This window comes from Pipistrellus kuhlii, unplaced genomic scaffold (assembly GCF_014108245.1).
Source record: "Pipistrellus kuhlii isolate mPipKuh1 unplaced genomic scaffold, mPipKuh1.p scaffold_m20_p_10, whole genome shotgun sequence".
Lineage (NCBI taxonomy): Eukaryota > Metazoa > Chordata > Mammalia > Chiroptera > Vespertilionidae > Pipistrellus > Pipistrellus kuhlii.
In genome coordinates, this window is record NW_023425405.1 from 17,848,868 (window position 1) to 17,865,104 (window position 16,237).

Below are 16,237 nucleotides of genomic sequence, written 5' to 3' on the forward strand. Positions count from 1 at the left end.
TAAATATTGATTGTAATTTAAAGTCTGCAAATAGAACAGACTATATGTAGAAAAATTCACATACATTTCCATAGTTTTACCAAATATAAGCCGTTTTTCAGGGGAAAATGATTGTTCTTCTCCTCACCAGGAATAAAGAGCTGGAGGAAGAGCAGCGTGATTTACCTTCAGAGACAGTGACAAGCCATCAGTGGGAAGCTATGTCATGATTCATGTGGCTTAGGTTTCAGATAGACACAAGAGCTTGTCTTCATGATACTGATCGGACATCACACATCCTGTCCTACTCTTATCCACAGTTATATCCTCTCGGACGCATTCACAGATAAACAAAGAGGGATCTTCGACGTAAGCTAGAGAGACTCTAGGTGGTAGATACACTGGGAAGCATATAAGCAGGAATGGACTTCAATATAGGTAATTGAATAGGAAAATAGAATTCAGAAGCATCGAGGGATCGAGAGATGCTTGCAATGGAAAATGGACTCATTGACCAATCAGAAATAACTGACCTATTATGCATTCAATGTCATGCTCAGCAGGGCAGATATGAACACAACTGAAATTTTCTATGCTTTGATAAAATCTTATGCATCACACTGAAGTGATGACTTAGTGAAAATGATATGAAAGCTGCAAAATAGGCAAGACACATACATGCTGGCACCTATCCCATGGTTACTGAACCTATCTACTGGCCTCAATGTAAGATAGGCATTCAATACTTTTCAGGAAGCAGAGGTGAGGTAGGGGAGGGGTGAGAGGAATGAAGGAAAATGCTAGCTTGAGCAGTCTGATGCTGTGAAGTTCAGCCAGAGTTAACCAACTTGCTTTGAGGAAAATGACTTCAGAAAGGTGTAACGACATCAGTAAGTCCACATCCTTGAGGAACCACATGAAGGATTTCTGAGTAATCTTTTGGAAAACTGGAGTCCAATTGATCAATGGATGCCTTGCCCTGCAGCTTCCCAGACCCCACCCCTCCATGAAAGACAGGAACACTCACCATCTAGAAAGCACCACCGTGGGGAGAGTCTCTGAGCTGAGAGTGCCCTGGGGAAGGAGGTTTCTTGGTCCTGGAAAGAGACACACACATCCTATGGCTCCATTTGAACGACCTGAGGGGCTTCCCTCACTCTGTAACCTGCCACATCACCTTTGTCTAAGAGCAGAGTGAGCATCCTTTCCTACACAAAGTGCTAGTGTGAGACCAAATCATTCATATAGATAGATTTAGATAGATATAGATATAGATATAGATATATGAACATATGTATATATATTAGAAACAAGGGCTCTGCTTTGAAATAAATCATTTTACATAGAACTTTTTAAAAAAATTCCCATATAAAATTTCTAAGAGGTTTTCAATTATTCCATTCAACATTCACAAATGATAGAACGTGGGACATTTACTTCCTTCAAAGAATTTCTTTCCTTCTGTGATGCTGAGAAACTGGCTGTCATTTATATCTGTGTTCTCTACATAGGTATAAAATTTCCCCTACAAAAAAAATCTCTGGAGGTAGAACTCATCATTCGGTCTTGTACAAGGTGAGTCTGTATGCTAATGGCGTAGAACAAGACGTAAATTACCAGAACAAAAGGGATACATTTTATTATTAAAAAGCTGGAGTTATTAATATGAATAGATTCTGTAAATTGAATAATTGACAGAAGAAATTTGGTCTCACTGAGGACTGGTACCAAAATTTATATGTATATGAGTAGAATTTATATGGCTATGGATACAGAATTACATACATATTCTTCTTTTTTGGACTGGCTTTGTCACCTTGCTGATTAAGCTAAATAAAATCTTGACATGTGCTCAATAACTGCTTATATGAGAATTATGTTCACTATTTTGAGAATTATATTTTGACAAATATAAAATATGAACTATTTTCTTTTTCAGAAATATTAAGGTTCCCAATGTTACCAACATGTCTCTGTTTGGTGAGAAATATAATCATAAATCAAGAAGTTTGTAAGGTATTTGAAATATATAGAGGAAACTATGAAAGTGAATAAATAAACATCTTAAACAAATATGGCTATCTTCTTTAGGAATAAAATAACTTGAACACCAAGGGTAATGTCTGAATTTTAATGTGGAATGTGCTACAAAGACTACTATGATGAAAGTATCCTAATCCCTGAGGTTAAAATCCACTCTGAAAGAATACATAAATACTTGACTTATCATTTTAAAAACCTAAAGATTAATAATGGTACTGCTAGAATATTCAAATTAGAAAATGTTGGATATTATTTAGTCTAATGTAATAAAATGCAGATTAATATATTGCCTCAGCCACATAACTTGCTTCCCCACAGGTGGATAAAGTAATACTGATATCATTATATACCTCTTTAAGTGAGAGCATCCGTGTCTGGAGAATTTCTTTGTTTATTTTGCTTATTTTCTGGTCATTTAGTCTGACCTTAATTCATGAAGCCTTTGAAATCAGTCAACTTGCTTAAAGGAATTTGGTTTACATTTGCTCTGTGAAAACACACTGGTTGCCACAGAGCTCTTCAAATAGGTTCCAATAGACCCTTAAATAGGTCCAACAATCCTTGAACTCCCTCATGTTTTTATGCTAAATTCGGGGTGTCTACATCAAGTATATGCATTTTCCTGAATAGAGGAACCACTGTTTCCTACAGATTACCAAACCCTCCAAAGGTTAAAAAGCTATTAATTTAAATAATCAAATATTTATGTCAGAGACAATTTGATAAAATAAGAAGATTTTAATCAGTAAAAAGCCTTAATATCCAGATACACAAGAATAGGAATTATTACAAAGTTACTGGTGATTATAGCATCAAATAATGGAGGCCCTCTGAGCTTTGCAGCTATTCTCTTGGAAGTGTGCTAAATTCAGGCTAATTCATAAACAGAAGAGTGCAATGAACTTATCGCTTATTCCTATCCATGGTCCTTCCCAAGCATTTTTCAGCCCTTCAAGTAAGGCACTGTAAGTTCTTCTGATGGTTTATTTTTAAAAAAAATAGACAAGAGGAAGACCTATTTACATGGAGAATTGGATTACCTTAATAACTGAAGTTAAAAAATACTTCACTAATTTAAGGCACAGGAATTTCATAGAAAAAAGTATTGAAAAATATTGGACACTTCCCCATCACCTGAAGATTAAATTGCAATCTTAGAAAGATGGCTACAGAATCACCTTAACTTATCTGAAACGGATTCCCTAAACTAGGTTTGCATCCTCTCCTACCTTTTTTCAACCTTGTTAAAAACAAACAAAAAAACTCTTAATAGGATAATGAGATCCTATGTTGAAAGTCATTTGAATTCCAAAGAAAAAAATGTATTATCCACCCAAAATAGGGATTATTCATAATGCAGTGCAATCAAATTAGTTATTTTAAAAACTTAAGTGTTATAAAAAGATACAGAAACTTCAACAAAATTTTCTTTTTTTTTCCTCAACAAAAACTTCCATTAGAACTAGTGTAGCCACACAAATATATGCAGATGGAAGGATCTCACCTGCATTAGAACCCTAAAGTTGAAGAATTTCCTGAAATTGGTGTTAAAATGATGTTTTGATGTAGCAGATTGACAAAATAGAAAACATACTCACTCAATATACCAACACATTCTAATACACAAAAAAATCTGGCTACTGAGCACACCCAGATGCTAGGACTTTGTCTAAGATATCTGAGGGAAAAGAGAAGGAAAATCTGATGGGTGCTGAGACTGTATTTCATCTGAGTTGAAAAACTGAGTAAAAAGTTACTTTTAGTAAGAAAATTCTACTTTGGAAAACTTAAAATTTTGTTGGATAAAATCAGAAGACTAAGAATTGAAATGACAAAAATGTTCTTGTTTTTGAAGTAGTATTTAAGTATCTTAGGAAAGACGGATGGATAAGTGGGAAGAAAAAACAAACAAACATGTAACAAACTGTAGATGATCTAGCCTCAGTTAAGTAGCAAACCCAGAGGCATGGAACTCTGATAGCCAAGAGCACTAACTGTGAGCATATGGCATCCCTGGCTCTATCACCTACTAACTAAGATTTTAGGCAAATTTCTTTCCTATTCTGTGCCTTGGATGCTTCATTTGTGAAATGGCTACCGTAGTATCTACTGTAAAGAGTTCTTTTGAGGCGTATATGAAATGGCATGCGAAATGCTTAACTCATTACCTGGAGACTATTATGCTAAGTGAATAAGCCAGTCAAAGAAGGACAAACACCACATAATTTCACTTATATGTGAAATCTAATAAACAAAATAACAAACAAAATAGAAACAGACTCATAGATACAAAGAATAGACTGACAGCTGTCAGAGGGGAGATAGGTTGTGTGAAATAAGTAAAGCAATTAAGCAAAGAAGAAAAAAAATCATAGACACAACAGTATGGTGAACACCAGATAAAAAGGGAATGGGAGGAGGTAGAGGATGGTAAAAGGGGGAATAAATGGTAATGGAAAGGGACTTGACCTGGGATGGTGAACACACAATACCATACACAGATGATGTATTGTAGAATTGAACACCTGAAACCTATATAATTTTATTAACCAATATCACCCCAATAAATTCAATTAAAAAATAAATTCTTAACTTATTAGCTAGTACATGTCAACATGCAGATACTGGGGCAGCTGGGATGACATTATTTTACCTAAAACAATATTGACCTTTAAACACAAGAGGAGTTCATCAGTCACATTTCAGACCAGATCTTTCAGATGGTGCTATATCAACACTACACTACTTTATCCATAAATGCATTTGTTATCAGTTTTTGGTTTCAAAGAAAAGAAACAGGATAGATTCATGTAAATGGGCACAGAAAAGAGTGACATCAAATAAAGGCTGAAATCATGCCACTATTGATTTGGTGTTTGTAGGACTTGTCTTAATCGGAAATTCAATGCCTCTTTTCACAGTATTAACAACTACCCAATTGTCTTAAATACAGGGTATTGTCTTCAAGGTTGAATATCTTGCATCACCAGCAGCAATAATTTTCAGAACAGTTTATTTTACTGGCCTTGCCTCATTCAATAGTATTCCCCATCTTTCATTTGCTGATTTGGGTTGTCAGTTGTCACACAACTATCCATTATTTTACTCCCATGACATGACTATGACCAATCTCTTCAATGTGTAGTTAGTAAAGCTAATATAGTGCAAGGCACATGATTTGTAAGGTCATAAAGAAGAACAAAGCATTGGCCAACTCTTCAGAGGCTGTCCAATGCACTGTGGGCCACCTGGGTCCTCCCGAGTTCGTTTCTTGCTCCAATTTTTGGAGTTGCTGTATGTCTAATTTATCAGATTGCAACTTCTTTTCCAAAGGGATGGCCATTGTGATTTTAATTTATTTCCTAAACTATTGTCAGAAGTCACCGATTTTGAGGAAAAGGGTTTTTGAGTCAGCTGCCCAAAGAACTGGAGTCTGGCAATCAAATAGCAGAAGACTTCATTGGGAAGCTCATGGAAGGCTCAACTCACATTTAAGAAAGTCCGTTCCTTTCAAGTCTGAAGTTTGGGGCTCACAACGTATGGTAGGGGCAGAATTTTTCAAATAGCCCTCACACTGATGTATTGCCCAGTGGTACAATCCTAAATCATACACTCCACTTATACAGAGGCCAGTTGTACACTCCACTATACAGAGGCCAGCTGTCATGATGTCAAGTAGAGCAGAAGTCTGCTGATTCTTGCTTTTCCTTTATCGCTCCTTCTACTTTAAGACCTCCACCTACAGCTTTCGCCCTGACTCATTCTCATTGTCTGGCATTAAAAGGTAATTTCAACAAGCTGTCAATTACTCAGTGAATAACATTTTAGGGACTGGTACTCATTCTTTCCTTTTTTTTTCTCTTTTTTTTTCAAATCTGTATACTCCTTTTTTTTATTCAGAGAATTTCCCATAAACATTGTTCTCTGTATTCCTTGATGGTTGTATATTAAAGAAAAGTTAGACTTATCACTCCTTTTCTGTTATTTGTTCTACTGAATACTCTCATATTTGGGGAATGTCCCCCAGCAGAATATGTATAAGAAAAATTACTAGAATTACAAAATCATCTCACTTGGTTGTACGGTTAGTTGGCCAATGCTAGAGTTCATTTAGAAATATTAGGCTACAGTCTAATTTAGTGAGTTGATTTTAATTCATATTCTTATGCTTATTCTAACTAAACAGTGGTATAATGTGTACAGCTAGTGCACAAATAATATAAGTACATTTTTATCTTGAAAAAATAAACAAAACATCACATATGTCTATGTGTGTAGCTTTGCATACTTATGGAAAAAGATACAGAAGGATGCATAGCAGAAATGTATACTTTAGGTGGGGAGTTGAAAATCAAGAAGAAATATAGAATTGTATACAATCAGAAAACTAAGATAATCCAGGATTATAAAGCCTGGAAAATTTCATGACATAAGTAGTTAATGAAAGTCAAGAAAAATGCCTTAAGGATCTTCATATTAAAGACAAATGCATATTTGAATGGATTAAAAAGGAGCAGTAATTAAGAAAAGCTGATTGTCAAAAAGAAATCACATGCCCTAGCTGGTGTGGCTCGGTGAATAGAGCATCAGACTGTGGACTGAAGGGTCCCAGGTTCGATTTCAGTCAAGGGCACAAGCCTGGGTTGTGGGCTTGATCCCCAGTTGGGGAGGTGCAGGAGGCAGCCGATCAATGCTTATCTCTCATCATTAATATTTCTATCTCTCTTCCTTTCCCTTCCTTTCTGAAATCAATAAAAACAAGTATTTTTAAAAGGAATCACAGTAACTTAAAGGCAGTCCATGAACTTCTTTCTGATGTTCTTCATTAATGATGGCCACACAGGTTCTTATAGACTCAGGATTCACATGATTCCTACATCTTGTCTATCTACACGCCTTCTTTTCCTACTCAAAAAGGAGAATCAGAACACAGGTGAGTGTGTGATGGTAGAAAAGAGGTAATCCTGAATTTGCAACAACTTTGTTTTAAATAACTCTAATTGCTAACACATTGTGGGTGATACACCTCCGTCACTGTGTCCTGATTCACAGGGGCCATGAAGAGTAGCCAGCAGTGTAGTAGGAACCACGAATCAGCCTTGAACAGGAAAGGCGGGTGGTGAGAAGAAACAAAACAGCCCCTTACAAGAGGTCAAATTTTGTTCCCAGGGCACACCTTGGCTTCATTGACCAGCTTGAGTGAACATGGCAAAGGCTATGTCACTGAACAAGAATGGTTGGAAATATGTTTGCTTTGTGAATATACAGACGTAATTTCTGATAGAACCATAAAAAATAAGCAAGCTTAAAAGTATGCACCTGTCTGCAGACACTTAGGAAGTGTAATTGTGTATTTACATCATTACCTGGGCTGTGCCCCATCACCTCAATAGCTTCTGGTGCTAATTTAGGGCTTCCAGCTACTTCAGTCCTCTCACACTGCATAATCAAATCAATGATTCATCAAAGAGATGAAGTACTTGACTTGTTCATTTTTTGGGTTGTTATTTTTCTTCACATAAATGGTGTGATTTAGATGGATGTAACTGCCATTGCCTTATAATATAAGTAGAATGAGGTAACCTTGGACATAGCATGATACTTTCTACTTTAAATGTATTAATTCTCTAAAACTTCATGCTCTATAGACAAATAATATTAAGAAATTCTGCCCATTTCAAAAATTCCGATAGGTGAAATTTTCTCTTTTGAAAATGCTAATAGAAAATACATTTCCCATGCTAAAAATAGAGTCATATGCACAAAGCAAACCTATTTTTTTCACATATATATATTTAACTCAACTGGCATGAATTATATGTAATTGGTAAGGAAATTATCTAAACCACTATTTGGCATGCATATGTCAAACTTGCCCTTAATTTAGATTTAATTACTCATAGCTGATGCACATATAATTTAATGAAGGCACAGCAGTCCCATTACATGCTCTAGTAGATTATCCAATTAAGCAATATTCACCCAGCATTTAACTATACCTTCACTATGAATGAAATTCATTTTCTTTCATAAAATGCAGGGAAGACATAAGCAGAAGCAAATCAGCAGTCCCTTTGCACTGGGAATCCCTGTTTCACTTAATAATGTCCAGTTAATAATTACTTTACTTCCAAATTTCTTTCCTGTTTGCCTATCCAAATTTTCCTTCTGCCTGCCTTGACATCTCCTGTGCTCAAAACATCTAGTTAGTTATTGTCCCTTCTAGTTTCATCACCAAGTTATATAGCAATGTCTCCTTATCCTTGGTGAATGGATCCATCAGGAATGGTTAAAAATACATGTTTATGTAATTGAAATGCATATTAATATAGTTAAAATTATTATGGTCTTTCAAAACTCTTTACCACCCACAACTCTTACACAGAATACAGGATGCCCATTTCCAAAACCAGTGTTGAAAGAAGAATAAATAATTACGGAGATGGGAATGAGAGCTATTCTAACATTTTCAAGAGCCCATTTTGTGAGAAAGTCTTCCATTAACAACTGTGTGTGTGTGTGTGTGTGTGTGTGTGTATGTGTGTGTTAGCAGCAGCACTGCCTTCACTTGTACCAGTAAAAGCAAACAGAACTGGCCTCAGGCAAGTCTTATTTTAATTCCTTCTACAATCCATTTCTGATAGCTTTGATCTAGCCCAAAGGAACATCCTACAAAATCCCTACCTCCTGTCCTTCTTTAAGATAAACTAATTCCCAGAACGACTCCCTTAAACTTGTTTCAACCTATCCATTGAAAGACTCTTCTAAAATTCAGAAAACAAATTAAAGAGCGAGAGATTTCAAAGAACAAAAAGAGATGAATAAGGACAAGATAAACAAATGAAATATTTGTGGCCAATACTGTTTGCCTAGACTAGACAGAGTTCTGCTGAAATACAACACAAATCTATCCCATAGAGGAGGATCAGGTAGGTGTGCAAGAAAAAATAAAGAGGAGGCAAGTGGATGTGAATACAGATCTGACCAACTGACCAAGAGTTTTTTCTTATGGAAATAAAAGGCACCTCCAAAGGATACAAATTCTTTTCAAAATGTTATAGCTACTTCTAAATATTCCAACCATTCTAGTGTTAATTGTAAGTAAATTCATTCTTAAAGAAAAAACAACTAGATAGATCCCTTTTTGAAACTAGTACAAAATCCTATTATATTCATTAAAATATCAAATTATTAGCTCAAAACATCCTGGAAAGCACACTTTTGTGTGCCAACCACATCAGTATTTCATGAGTCTTCTCCTGGGGAAATGGAGAAACTAAGTGTCTACAAACACCCAAATTGTGACTGGTTCCATGGCTGCTGGTTCTCTGCTTATACTGCCTTCCCATATCCAGATGCCTCTATTTCCTTCATTATTTTCTCTTCCTGCTCCTCTTTCTCTTTCCCTGTCTTTCCTCAACTAGGACCTACATCTGCCTGTGGAACCTAGTCATGTCCTGAGGCTCATCAGAATGACTCCAGATTTTTTATGTTCCTCACTATTGACATTCAGGGCTGGATACTTCTTTTTGTAGGGGACTGTCCCATGCATTGTAAGGTGTTGAGCAGCACCTCTGGCACAATTCAGCAGCACCAGAATTCAGCAGAACCTCAACAGAATTCAGCAGCACCTCCTCCCCTAATAGTGACACACAAAAATGTGCAAACTGCCAAATTTCCTGTCTGAGGGGAAAAAATCTCCCCTAGCTGAGAATCACTGCAACAGTTGAATTTGCTTCACTTCTTAACCCTTAGGACTTAGGGTTAACAAGGGATAGAATGAAGACCAAGAGGGAGCAGAAAAAAATAAGCTCAAAAAGCATTTAATATCAAACAGGGAGTCAGAGTCCAATTTCTCTATGAATTCTAGATGATCTGCCAAGCTCAGGAACATCTGTGAACACAATGCATTGTGCTTGTCTAAGTTATCGCTTAACAGGTTACATGAGATGCCATTCGGATGGAGGGGCCTTTGTGTTTTGACCTGAGCAACGGTGTCAGCTGGAATTTTGAGCAGGCTATAAATATCCAACACACTCTTGTATAACCCATTATGCTTCGTCAGGTGAATACAAGGTGTCACTTCTGAGCCGTGGTGCTTTGTTGGCAATTCACTATGAACTTGGGAAAGGAAGAAACCATGATGCTCAAATGACTAGAAACTGCCACTAACAAGGTGCCGTGGGCACTTGTACTACTTTCTGAATGCTGGTTCTTTCTAGAGTTCTCTCTAGCCTTAGAAAATAGCCAGCTAAAATCCCACCTGCAAATTAGTAAGCTGAGAGGAGTTTCTCAAGATGTAGACTTGCTGGCATTTACTCGTTCTATCACAGTGAGTTAGTTCTCCAAGCACATTTAGTACCACCTCATACAAGAAATTTGTTAAAAAGCACGTAAGGCTTTCTGTGGTTCATGTTTCCTGTAGGTTTCTCCTACATCACCCTCTGGACAGAGATTCTATTACGATGGGCTTCTGCATTAGGAAAGAAAAGATTTAGTATTACATTGCCTGCCAGTGGGTTTTGCCATTTTCTACATAAAACTAATAGCACCTCTTTTGCATGTATTGTCTGTGCATCCTCAGAAAAATAGACAAACCAGTTTGCATCTTTCAGCCTCTCCACAGCATTTGACACATTTCATTACTTCCTTCTTCTTTGAAATACATTTCACTCTTTCCTATCACAATTCCACCTTCTTCTTAATTCCAGCTTTCCTGCTGCTCATCAGTTTCCGTGACTCTTCTTTTTTAACTGTCTTTTGAATGTATTTATCTTTATCATGGAAAGTACTACATATCTCTCCCTTTCCCTTCATTGACCCTTTCTAGCCTGTGCCCCACCCCCCAGGCCTTCACCACACTACTGTCTGTGTCAGCCAGCCTCTGGGTTAATCAGGCTGCCTTGCTGAGGGCTCAGAGTGTCCAAGGAAAGAAAGGCTTCCTATAGGGTTGTAGAAAATGTTGCTTTTGTTGTTTATGCAAAAGGATGCTAAACTGAAAGTTTTAAGTATAGCAAAATACTTAAAAACCTACAGGGAGGTGCTACTCCCAGATTTACAAGTTTAGACATATTTAAACCCCTCCTCCACGTGGATGTAGAGGAGCCTAGGAGAGGAGTTACCTAGAGGGAGGCACTGGCACGCTCTGGCTCCCACACCAGATTCCCAGCACCAAGTTCATGGGCCCTCGCAGTTCAGGGGGACACTGAGCACTGAGATCTGAGTCCTGCCTGAGAAATCTAATGGGAAGAGGGTGTAGCACAGGAGAGATGGGAAGGGGCTGGGAGAAACTGAGCACACAGAGACTGTTTAGGCAAAGAACATCTGGACACAGGTCATTAGAGAGAGGCTGGGTTTGCTGGATCCCGTTTGAGAGGCCAGAATGGGCTGATCAGATTGCATTTTAGAACGTTTGCGTGATGGTTGTGGGGGGCAGAGAATTCACTTGCCTGGGAGGAAAGGAGAATATTACAGCCCTGGCTTGTAACGCCTGTTATCTGGGACCAGGGAAACATCTAGTCCAGAGCTGAAGTCGACAGAAAAGAACAGAGGCGCAAAAACCAGCAGAAAAAGGACACAAGAAGCATGGCCAAACGGCACGTGAAATCCACCCTTGAACTGAACTCTTTGCTGATGCGAATCAATAGACGCTTGCCCTGTCAAGTTAGAGTTGAGTTTTCTAGCATTCGGCACCGAGAAATCACTTCATTATGTAGTCTTTTCTAAATGACCTGGGAGGAAAACCACAGCCCAAATTTGAGCTAGACTAAGAATGTCCAAAACCAAAAAATTGCAAACGAATCACAATGCTATAACTTCACTAGGTTCTCAGCTTAAACCCTCTCTCTGGGGAAGATGTGGACTCTAATCCAAATGAGACGTTCAACTTGGAGAGTCAAGTATGTGTTACCTGGTAATGAACTCTGTGGGAGCCAGAAGAAACTGATTGCAGGTCCTGGTGAGAAAATGGAAAAAATATATATATTCAGGCCTTCAGATTAGTTTGAACAAGCTGCTGCCACAACTCTATCCCCTGAACTCCCAATTTAATATTATTAAAGACATCTGGAAAGTATCTAGTTCACCCAAACTCCTCAAGGTTAAACAAAGAAGACAATGCCAAAAATAATAAAAGCACACCAAGTTGGACTGAGAGAAGAAAGGCCGTTCAGCTATAGAAACTTGTAAATTTTAAATAGTGTTTACAGGTGACTGATAGATTACAATTCCAAGGAAAAAAGAAGGCCAAAAGTAAAAGACAGCAACTTTGTTCTAATAAATGGGGGTCATGTTTCATTTGCACCTGATCTTTTGGCGTGGGAAGAAAGCTTCTAAAAGTCTCCCTTGAAGCACTAAGAAAGAATGTATTTATCTTAGACCAAATACATACTGTCCCCGTAATTGTGTTTATACTGATCAGTTGCTTGGCAAACACGGGTTTTCATGGACTGCAAAGAGAAAATCACTGGGCTCCTCTGCGTTATCGTGGAGAGCAAATCAACAGGTTTGAGTGAACGAGGTTTTACTGGCAGATTCCGAGAGCCTGGCTCCCTTGATAAAGTTTTATAACTAAGTGGTCGCCATGGTCAAGTCCCACAGGCTTCTTTGTTAATGCGTGTATTGCTTCTATTCGCAGTCAGGAATCCTGGGTAACTTTGTTCTCATACCTGCTTCCCACTAGGATCCATCAACTTTCTCTCTGTGCCCAAGTTAGTTTTAAAATGTTGCCTCTATGTGTTCACTCGTTCCCCGTGTCTCCCCTTCTCCCCCTTTTTTGAACCCCACTTCTTGTGGAATATTGGTGTGATGTGCATGGCAAGAAGTTGATTTTCTCAACAGTTACGTATTATATTTTAGCTACTGTGAAATCTTGTTCCTTGAGTGTTAAGGAGGGGGGGGGGGAACATTTGGTAACCATTATGATTAGCTTTCGATTGCAGATTTATTGGGTGTGGTTCAATAAAATACAAGCACGATTTCGAAAACTGAGACACGGTGTCCCTGAAATATTGATTTGGACCTGAGTCACATGCTAAAAAGGTCACAAATTTTAACATGTTAGAATTATCCTTGGTGAAAAATAACCAAGGAAGGCACACAAGTATAAGATTTGTTGACTATTCTTCTCTCACCCGTATCAGTGTTCAAAATTTAGCATTTAATCCAAAATGTTTTGCATTCACAATTTCTCTAACAATGCTGAAGAGAAAAATTAGTAATTTTTCACATTACTTTATGCCTCCTACCTGAATTTATTTAAAGAGAAATAAAATCTAATGTTTAAAGCTAAGTGGCTACAACTTGTTAGGATTTTAAACACTATATAACTTCTTTATTTGTGCCATTTATGGATGCATAGTTTGTTGCCTGAAAGAGAGCTGCTAATTTGAGGATACCCATTATCATCACCCAATAGCTTTAAAAATATACATGTCTAGGCCACATCCAAAACAAGTGATGGTAATGTGCATCTTAAATAAAGAAACAATGCTAAATAGTGGCTATTTATGCTCTTTGCCATTTGCAAAATAAAGGAAGTGACTACCTCCCCTCAGAGTTTTATACAAGTAACCATTGACCACTGCAGGGAGGGGACTGGGTCTCCTGGCTTTGCTGGTGCAGTTTAAGTTCTTGGGAAGGTCATATATGAGATCTCTTCTTCTCTCTTTCTCTATGGTAAGTTCTGATTGAGAGGGAAAAAAATAGACTATTTCTTTGTGTTCTGACACAAATGTCTATGAAATATAGAAAGTTTTTATTTCCTGTTCAATTTACCTTTTTTTTTTTTTTTAATCTAGCTGTCTTGCACAAAAGACTGTGCTAGATACAAAATTTTAAATAAATAAGCCCAAACCTCTGTTTCCTTTCATCATTTATTAGTGCCCTTTGACATTCTGTAGACCTCAAATTATAGGGATGTAGTCTGGCTACAGTTCCAAGCTGCAGTATGGATCACAGGAGAACAACACCACACTATAGTTAACCCAATTGATCCTTTCCCATTTTACCACCTGAGCAGGAAAATGTATGGTGTGTGATTAAAAGACAAGGCCACCACATTTCCATTTCCTCCCCAAATGCATCATTTCGGAAACAAATAAAGATGGCTGGGAATTGTTTTAAAAGATGGAAAACTGAGCAAAATGTATACGTGGCTCTAGAAACTCACCTCCTGTAGGCGATCTATGTACATACGGCAAGTCTCCAAGTCACAGTCTCCATGCACAACTAGAATACCCAGAGGAATAGCTAAGGGGGAAGAGAAGAGAAAAGTCTAGAATAAAATATTTGATTTTTCTAGATGGGCATACATGTGTTTCTGGGGGTTTTAAAAAAATCTCTGAAATATAATTTTTCTTTTGGATAGTTCAATGCAAACTTCTCCCTATACCTCCTTTCTGATCTCAATCTCTCCATTTCTCCATAAGAAAATCTCAAAATCTTGAATTAACCACATTAATCTCGTCACACTCTTTTCTTGAATACCATGTTGTCCCCTCGCCAGCCTTCATTTCACTTCTTCTCATTGGTTCTGATATGAAGTGCAATGTCATGGAAATGGTGCATTGGCAGCACAGCCAGCTGATAACATATGCCTCCATTTACAATAGTCAAAGTATCAGAGAGAAATTAAAAAAAAAAAATCATGATCCTGGACACTTACTTCTTTGTGTCTAGTATGGGGTTTAATATTTCTGTCTGTTTGTAATAGTTCCCAGTCTGAGAGACTCACCTACTCAAGGCGCCATTACTAACTGCTGGCCAAAAGCAGAACTAAATAGGCATAATGTTAAAGAAAAAAAGAAAAAGCTTCCAGAAGGTTAACAGCTTAAAAATCCAACTGATCTTGCCCTGGCCAGTGGTGTCCAGCGGTTAGAGTGTCAGCATGCACACCGGAGGTTCTCAGTTTTGATTCTGATCAAGGGCACATAACTGGGTTGCAGGTTCAATCCCCACCCCCAGTCAGTGTATGTGTAGGAGGCAATAATTAATGTGTTTCTCTCACCTCTCTCTCTCTCTCTCTTTCTGTTCTCTCTCCCTCCCTCCCTCCCACTCTTCCTCCCTCCCTCTCTCTCTTTCACTCTCTCTAAAAATCAATAGAAAAATATCCTCACACCGAAACCGGTTTGGCTCAGTGGTAGAGCGTCGGTCTGAGGACTGAAAGGTCCCAGGTTCGATTCCGGTCAAGGGCATGTACATTGGTTGCAGGCACATCCCCGGTGGGGGGTGTGCAGGAGGCAACTGGTAGATGTTTCTCTCTCATCGACGTTTCTAGCTCTCTATCTCTCTCCCTTCCTCTCTGTAAAAAATCAATAAAATATATTTTTAAAAAAATATCCTCACTCCTCAGGTGCGGGTTACAAAAAATCCAACTGATCTTAAAGATGGTCAGTGTAAATGTGGTAGTGGCAAGTCTGCAGGAAACAATAAGTGAAGCTACTAAGTGCCTTAAACACCCTATTTAGGTTGAGACAAATGTCATACCATGGCTCTATTGGACAGAATGTCCTACTTCAGAAATAACCATAAGACTCCTGAAATACTGAAAAAATTATCTCCTTCACAAAACTTCAAAAAATGCATGTGCTTATTTCTAATTTTAAAAGTACAATTATATTATTAAATCCATGCTTTAATAAGAAAATATCAAAATCTTGAATTAACCAGCTAAAAACCAGCAAGCAGATGATATGACAGCAGTACTCACTAAAGGTTTTTTAAAACCTTTCACTCATTGAATTTATTTTTAAAGCCTAATCATCAATAAATGGATTTGAAAATGCTTTACAATTTAATAATACAGATAATAAAATACATTTAAAGTGCATGGAAAAATCTTGAACCCACCGAGTAGTCGAGAAGACATACATATAAATAAAAAATAACAATAATCTAACATAAGCTAAAGTAAATATGTGAGCTTAGTCTTTTGAAAACTGTAGGAGAGAGGGACTAATTTTTGCCTAAAACTCAGATTTTAGGCTTTTTGAAGATATGAAGCCACATTAGGTCTTTCAGTTAGAGAAGCAAGGGTGACCGAGGGGAAAAGAAAAGAGTCTATTTCTCAATATCACCTCCCAGATTGGTTTCTTCTGGAGAGATCCATACCTCTACCCCATTCTTGTAGCTTCCCAAAGTCTTGCACACATACAGCTTAAAGCAGCCATCATCTTGACAATGATGTGTAAGCCTGTGAGTGAGTATGGGCTCTCCC

General features: G+C 37.7%; 1 protein-coding gene across 2 annotated transcripts in view; it reads right to left on the reverse strand.

Moving 5' to 3' along the window:
* DGKI (diacylglycerol kinase iota) overlaps window positions 1–16,237 on the reverse strand; it is a 375,198-nt gene that overhangs the window by 65,047 nt on the left and 293,914 nt on the right. For both annotated transcript variants that reach the window (XM_036428029.2, XM_036428022.2), the window contains 3 exons: window positions 14,192–14,271; window positions 11,933–11,977; window positions 1,007–1,076 (listed from right to left, as the gene is read on the reverse strand). In XM_036428029.2, the coding sequence (XP_036283922.1) occupies window positions 1,007–1,076; window positions 11,933–11,977; window positions 14,192–14,271 (195 nt within the window). The remainder of the gene's footprint in view (window positions 1–1,006; window positions 1,077–11,932; window positions 11,978–14,191; window positions 14,272–16,237) is intronic.